Source organism: Oreochromis niloticus, linkage group LG18 (assembly GCF_001858045.2).
Source record: "Oreochromis niloticus isolate F11D_XX linkage group LG18, O_niloticus_UMD_NMBU, whole genome shotgun sequence".
Lineage (NCBI taxonomy): Eukaryota > Metazoa > Chordata > Actinopteri > Cichliformes > Cichlidae > Oreochromis > Oreochromis niloticus.
Genome location: NC_031982.2, coordinates 27,116,402 through 27,123,259, shown reverse-complemented (window position 1 = coordinate 27,123,259; position 6,858 = coordinate 27,116,402). Strand labels below are relative to the sequence as shown.

The 6,858-nt window shown below is 38.6% G+C and overlaps 2 protein-coding genes across 4 annotated transcripts; one reads left to right on the top strand and one right to left on the bottom strand.

The window, feature by feature from the left end:
- Nucleotides 1-227: 227 nt before the first annotated feature.
- On the bottom strand, nt 228-1,463 carry LOC100704527 (MICOS complex subunit MIC26). The gene has a single exon (XM_003447494.5). It carries the CDS (start codon nt 1,374-1,376, stop codon nt 756-758), a length of 621 nt encoding a protein of 206 aa, XP_003447542.1. The 5' UTR covers nt 1,377-1,463; the 3' UTR covers nt 228-755.
- Nucleotides 1,464-1,972: 509 nt separating this feature from the next.
- Nucleotides 1,973-5,750, top strand: dnaaf6 (dynein axonemal assembly factor 6). 3 transcript variants are annotated; one of them, XM_013272711.3, is made up of 7 exons: nt 1,973-2,518; nt 2,692-2,760; nt 3,118-3,184; nt 3,285-3,390; nt 3,615-3,711; nt 5,163-5,268; nt 5,428-5,549. In XM_013272711.3, the coding sequence occupies exons 1-6, from the start codon at nt 2,234-2,236 to the stop codon at nt 5,247-5,249; spliced, it is 711 nt and encodes a 236-aa protein (XP_013128165.1). In that variant the 5' UTR covers nt 1,973-2,233; the 3' UTR covers nt 5,250-5,268; nt 5,428-5,549. The 3 variants fall into 3 exon arrangements, with proteins under 3 accessions (XP_013128165.1, XP_003447543.2, XP_013128166.1); XM_003447495.5 differs by having other exon boundaries at nt 1,977-2,518; nt 5,163-5,248; nt 5,428-5,750; XM_013272712.3 differs by having other exon boundaries at nt 2,302-2,760; nt 5,163-5,248; nt 5,428-5,745.
- The last annotated feature ends 1,108 nt before the right edge of the window (nt 5,751-6,858 follow it).

The following is a 6,858-nucleotide window of genomic DNA, read 5'->3' as shown; positions in this document are numbered from 1 at the left end:
GGGTGTGTATGTCGTTTTAACTAGTGCTTCTAAGTACTTCTGGGTCATGCTGTTTTCTACTTCCACTCAACAGTATTTTAGCCATTTCTACTCCATACCATTTACTTTAAAGCTTTAGAATGACTTTGAAGTTTTTACTGTAAAAGCATTAAAATATAAAGCTGAGATATCGAGCATTACTGAGCAGTATAATGCAAATGGGTCTAATGAGTACTTAGTACTACAAATGTTTTGAGTTTATGTAGGATTATGACTTTTTAGCAAAACTTATTTTATACAATATGTTTAAAATCTGTGAGTATAATAATTGTTACCTGTATATGACAAATAAAACTTGAAACTAATACACAATTTCAGATCAAATGCGACTTGCCTACTTTGGTCTTTGTCACCCCATTGAACAAAACTTAAAATAAACGACTGATTATTAAAATCCTGAATTAGTTTTCTTCTCTTTGGTGCTGACCATCTTGTTTGTGCATGTGGCATTACAGGACACAGAATCAAGGCGGTAAAACAACTTTAATGTAAGATACTGCTTTATCTCTACATAAATACACATTCAAATCGGAAGGAAGTCATTCAAGTTGCAAATCCCCCCCTTCCCTTTGCCCGGCCTGAGTTTCACGTGAAGCTTAGTGCAAAGTGTAGGCATGAAAAAGTCACGCTGTCTAGAAAGCGCTCAGTTTACAGTATCGGGATAAAGCTGCTGTGTGATTGGCTACTGCTCGGTTATTGCAGTCACGCCGGGGTCATCACTGTTTGGTCTCGGAGTCGCTGCTCATTTCGGGTTTATTGACCTTCTCAGCTTTGCTCTGGGGGTTTAGGATCTTCTCCGCCGCTGCGTAGCTCTGCACGGCCAAGTCGTACACGGAGTCTCCGGTTGACTTTGCGATGGCCGCTGCTTTCTCCGGGTAGTAGAGAGAGGCGCTCAGGGTCATGAGAGTGGTCGGGTAGATGAGTTTCTTAATCCTGGAGCCTCTGGCAAGAACCAGGCCAAGGACTCCGGTAAAGCCGATGACTCCCGCACGGGGGTAGAAGTCCTTCGGGGGGTTCTTCACATAGGCGTATGCGTCGTTCCCAAACTGGAAGACCCCCTGAACTTTGGGTTTAATTTTCTCATAGGTGACCTGACACCAAGCAGTGTACGGCTCCGCTAACTTCCTGAGGGTGGCGACTCGCTCCTCCAGCTGCCCCGCTTTAGGCTCCACGTACCGAAACTTCTCCGGGGGAGCGGTGTACAGAGACAGTTCGTCCACGTTTAACGAAGCCGCCGCCACCGCTGGTTCCTTCTCGCCGTCACCGGCAGCAGCAAACACGGTGAACGGTGAAAATCGCAGGGCTCCCGGCATGGCACTACCTGTCACCTTCAACATGATCCCCGCGGGCCATGCATTCACTACGGTATCCACGGAGGGACAAGGCAGATAGCCCCGCCTCTCTGATTCTCACCCAAACGCTTTTACTACTCTTGAAAGCGCGCCAACAGTGGCAGGAGGAATAAAGTATATCTGTGAGGACAAGGCTTTCTTTACAGATAGTAATGATGTCTGTGCCCACATCTCCAAACCATGCTTCATTTGGAACTCCAAAGATATGCAGTTTAAAAACAAAGCGTTGTTTCACCATAAATTGACTGCCTGTCATGGATATGTTTGAATGGGTTCGTTATCAATAACGTTGCAAAAAAGGAATAACATACTTGTTAAAGGTAGATTGTGAAGGTATGGGTAAACTAAATACACTATACGAACTATATTTTTAATGACAACTTTCAAATAGGAAGTTAGAATGAGGACTTAAGCAGGCTGCTTTATTTTAGTAGTCTACAATAAAGTCCTCTGTGCCTAACTGGGATATCTGCTGTTCTGATCCACTGCCCTCATAATATGATACTCAAATATTCCACGTAAAAGTCAAAGCTAAGGCAAGGTCTGCTACCTGAGGTAGGCTAAACTGGATTAAATTATTAGTATTTGCATCACTTACACTATTTTTTTTCTCCAATGTTTCTTTTTAAACAGTTTTAACAGCTGTTTACAGTACAAGCATTTAGCCTGTAACAGCGTCCTATAAAAGTCACCCAGCAGCCATCTTGCTAACGCATTCAGGCATAATTATGACACCTATTTTAAACCATTACGTGAATTACCTTTCAGTTAAATTCAAATAGTCAGTGGGACATTACATTAATAAAGCAGTCGTTCATTCTTATACAACTCTGTCCTAAAACATGTCTTTAAAACCACCATCTTTGTTTCTTTTTGTTTATTTGTTTGTTTTCTCAGTGCCTAGTTTTTCTCGTATACAGTACAGTATGCATTATTCTCAAAGCTGCTTTAAAAAAAGAGAGCTAGAGGAGATCGTTATATTAGAAATTCCCTGGCAAGGCTTCTTAGCTCACGGCTATCTGCGTAACCGTGACTCTGGCCACGTAATTTGTTCGACGTCACTGGTTTCCATGGCAGCAGGAAAGCCTGGCGTCTCCAGGGAAACAGAAAGCGTCAACAATCCAAACGTGAGCTGCTAAAATTAGTATACTAGCACCAATTAAAATAATTGTTTTGTTATAGTTGCTTATAGTTTAGCAGCTTTTTCCTCCTTGTTTGTGTCCGCTGCGCTTTTTATTTTTATTTTTGTTTATTTGTTTTGTTTTTCTGAATGGATTGTCTTGGGGTATCTTCCGAACAGAGCCTCCAGGCTCTGTCTGCCTTGTTGTCCAGTCAGCAGGACGAAGAAGAGGAAGATGAGGAGTGTAAAGTAAGATCTACATGCATCCATGTTAAAGCCCTGCTAACACTAGCTTTTAGTATCTTCCTCGGAAATTGTTGTCTCTTTACATTTTTCAACAAGCAAAATTTTAATCCTATGTATATAGCAAGGGTAATCAATCAACACTAGCAAAATGAACATTTAAAAATAATTTTTCAATAAAATATACATTTTAGGGTATTTAGAAAAGTGGTGTAAGGTTTATTAGTCTGCAGGTGTAGGCAGGGAGGACCAATGGGGGAATATGGAGTAAAATAAAGTGGAGAGAATATGTATCATTGTATTTCAACTACAGTAACCATTAAGCCAAGTCTCCCCCACACTAATATTAGTTTATGTTAACAGGATGTGAAAGCATATGCACGCTTGGGTCCCGGACACATTGGCCCCCCACCCAAAAAAGAAAAACAAGGTACTATTTTTCAATTATAAGCACTCCATAAAAGTATTTATTCAAGCATACATACTTTTTCTGCATCTGCCTTTCTCTCTTTATGTGACTGTTTAATTAGTGTCAACCGCATACACGAAGAAGAACAGCAAAGATATCTGGTGTGAAGAAGAAGTGGCCGAAGGCTCACAGTATGATGATCTGACTGACCCAAGGCCACAACCTGAGTAAGACTGCAATGCAGAAAGAGACACACACCAACAGTGGATGTAAAAAAGCATCAAACGTTATGAAAAGTGGATATTTAAAGGTTCAAAAGAGTCCTCATACTTCTTCAAACACTGTCTGTTTCTGAGTTTAGTCTCCTTCTGTTCAAGGTAATGTCTGGTAATGTGATATTTATTGTGTTTGGTTTTAGTGTGTCTGCTTCATTTATAATCTCTGTGTGCAGGTATGAAATAATCCTGAAGCAAAGTGTAGGAACAGAGGATCTCTTCTTGGGATTAAGCAGAAAGGATCCATCCTCCATGTGTTGTGAAGCCATGCTGGTAACTTGCCAAGTGTCACAAGATTTCTTAACACTTCACTCAGTGCACTTTTTTGATACTAAAATGAAATGCACAAGGTTGTGATCAAGAGCAGCAAGGCATGAATCTCCTATTAAATGTTGGCTGGCTTCAGATAATTCTGTTGAAGACGTAGTTAGTTTTAGACTTTAGAAAGGAACAGTCTAAAAATGTTGAGGAGCACAGGTGAGACAGGTTAACCCTATAGTGACCAGGCTCTATATACGTAAAAAATATTTAAATGCTTCTAATAGTGCTTATCTTTCCTCTACTGTTCACCTGATCTCTGACAGATACTTCAAAATGTTCTCAAATTGCTAAGATTGTCTTTGTCTGTTACTTTGTGTAAATATGAAATGTTATGTATATTTAAGGGAATTGTGTGTTTTAGTATGTTGGTATCATTTTCACTCCAAAATACAGATGAACTGACTTGCTGACTTACAATACTTTGATCAGCAACAAATTACAAAGAAGACATCATAGATCAGGGTGTTTTTTTCATTGTCTTTAACTTCCAATCTTCTAAACAAAATCTAAACAAAAGTCTTGTTTGTAGATTTATAAAGCTGATTTTGTTCATCTAGATTTCAGTGGGAGAAACATTTCATCACTCACCCGGGTTACTCCTTCAGTCTCAGCTGACAGCAGGTTCCCCCAAACTTATAAACAATACAGTAGCATAATGAGAGGAAGCACCATTGCTTTCATGATCAGAACACGCATTGTCATGACCACTCTTCAGTGGCCATGAGGACTATTCACAGACCTTCTGGCTCTTTGTTAAGCAATGCTGCTAGTTTCAGTCATTATGCAAGCGTACTGTGTGTAAGGTTCGAGAAACCTGCATTTAGCTGAGACTAACAAAGTCACTTGGATGGGTGATGTAGTGTTTCTCCTACTGAAATCCAAATGAAAAGAATCAACTTTCTGGGATTTCCTCACCTGTATTATTGAGCATGCATTAAAACATATGTAAAAATATTTCCAATAAATAATAATTGGAGTCTGTATTTAAAATACTTTGTGTTAAAACACTTATAAATATTGAGATTACATCCATTCACTCTTTTAGATTGGTCATAGTAAGATGCTTGATTCTGGAATAATCACCGATATGGCACAATAATTACAGCAACTATTTAGGTACTTTCAACTACTGGAAGGATCTCCACAGCAGATCCACATATTTGATTTGGCACACATTTTATGCTGGATGCCCTTCATGATGCAACCATTTATCCTGCTTTGAAATCAACATAGTACACTAGCTGTTTCAGGTCTCAAACTGGGATGTTTCACGTGTAATGTGTGTTAACCTTTAAAAAGTGGAAGTAGAAGTAGAAGTTATATTCAAAGCAGGAAACAACTAACAACATATTAATGTGAACAGTGTAGAATAATAAAGATGCTAACTTTTCCCTCACGTGTAGGTTAAAATCAAACTACCAGACACTAAAGCAACAGATGTGGTGCTGGATGTGAAAGAAAAGTTCCTTGATCTACGGACGCCAAAATAGTAAGAGATCCTTTGAAAATGTAAGCTTTCATTTTTAATTCCCTGAAGACTTAGAGGCTTATGCATGCCAAGATCTGAGCTTTGATTGCTTTATCACACAACTCTTAATGTCTTTCAGTATATCATCCCCCCCTGAGTGCTACTTGTTTTTTGTAACCTGCCTTTCCATCTGTTTTCAGCAAACTGGGGCTCCATCTCCCTGATCCGGTCCACAAAAATGAGAGCAAGGCCCAGTTCTTCAGTGAGAGGGAGGAACTGGAGGTGACTCTACTAATGAAGCGTCCTATGGATTTTATCAATATGCAATGAAAAAGGATGACTTAGCAGCAATTACCATTATACAAACTGACACATTAAGGATTAAAACCAGAAAGGAATTGGGAAATAATCAGCAAAAACATGAATTTTTTCATGAATTTTGTGAGTTTAAGCTATTGTTTGTGTCATCACAGCCTCTATGACTGTTAAATTGTGGATTTCTAATAAATACTTGACTCCAAAATTGATTATTTTCATTTTTCGCCTGAAATTTCTACACCCAATACCCTACAATGACAACATGAAAAAAATTACTTTGAATTTTTTGCAAATTTGATAAAAATAAACAAAAAACATACAACATGTACAGATGTATTCAGCCTTTGCTCACCATTATGCAAGCGTACTGTGTGTAAGGTTGGGGAAACCCTTATTTTGAGGAACACTGAACATGATACCTGCAACTATCTATTTTTAAGCAATCTTTTATCTGCATAACATTTACCATTCATGGTGCATATTGCAATACAACAACTTAATGTAGCTGTTATTACTGACTTCCATGGTGTACACATCTTAATGTGGTAAACAGCTTAATTAATCTTTGAATTCAGGTCTTTTGAGGCCATTTTATACAACTTTTCACTGGACTGGAGCCTATACCAGCAGGGCTAATATATAGTGACTGAAAAAAGATTCACAGTCACAGTCCCACCTAGGAGAATTTAGAATTACCAATGAATCTTTCCTCATTAATGTCTTTGGGCTGTGGGAAGAGTTTTGAACATGCAAACTCCATACAGGAGTACCCAGAGCTCAGTGCTGCCTGAAGATAATATACAAGAAAATTGCTCAGCCTTCATTTTTAAAAAATGCTTTTATATTCACACAAAACTTAACGGAGATGCTGCATTTACTGAATTAAATACTAACTCTTATCATCTTTATACTTGTTCTCGTTCTGGAAACAATCAATCATACTACTACTACCAGTGCCACCACTACTATTTCTAATACTACTGCAAGTAATATTACTGCTAATAACAACTTATATAGAAAGACACACAGAAGGTTTTCATCATGCAGGCTTAAACTTTAACTATTAATTGTTCATTCATTCTCCTCATTTCAAGTCAAGTGTCTGAAGGACTCTGTTTAATTTTTTACCATGTTCAAAGAAAAGTATCTAAGTAGAGTATTTTAGTAATTTTCCATTGATGAGTGGAGAAAAAACTAGCTACCTGCCTTTGTTATAGTGGTGCATCGAATACTGGGGGTAAATAATTCACAAATAATTCCAATGTAACTTTCCTACATTAGCAACTCGTAGCACCCCCCGGTGAGCAGTGCCA

Bases quoted from the DNA above. Each gene is read 5' to 3' on its own strand.
- LOC100704527 (XM_003447494.5), bottom strand. From the start codon at position 1,376: ATGTTGAAGGTGACAGGTAGTGCCATGCCGGGAGCCCTGCGATTTTCA.
- dnaaf6 (XM_003447495.5), top strand. From the start codon at position 2,234: ATGTCTTTAAAACCACCATCTTTGTTTCTTTTTGTTTATTTGTTTGTT. The intron at 3,185-3,284 runs GTACTATTTTTC...CTGTTTAATTAG, and splicing joins ACCCAAAAAAGAAAAACAAG to TGTCAACCGCATACACGAAG. The intron at 5,249-5,427 runs GTAAGAGATCCT...ATCTGTTTTCAG, and splicing joins GATCTACGGACGCCAAAATA to CAAACTGGGGCTCCATCTCC.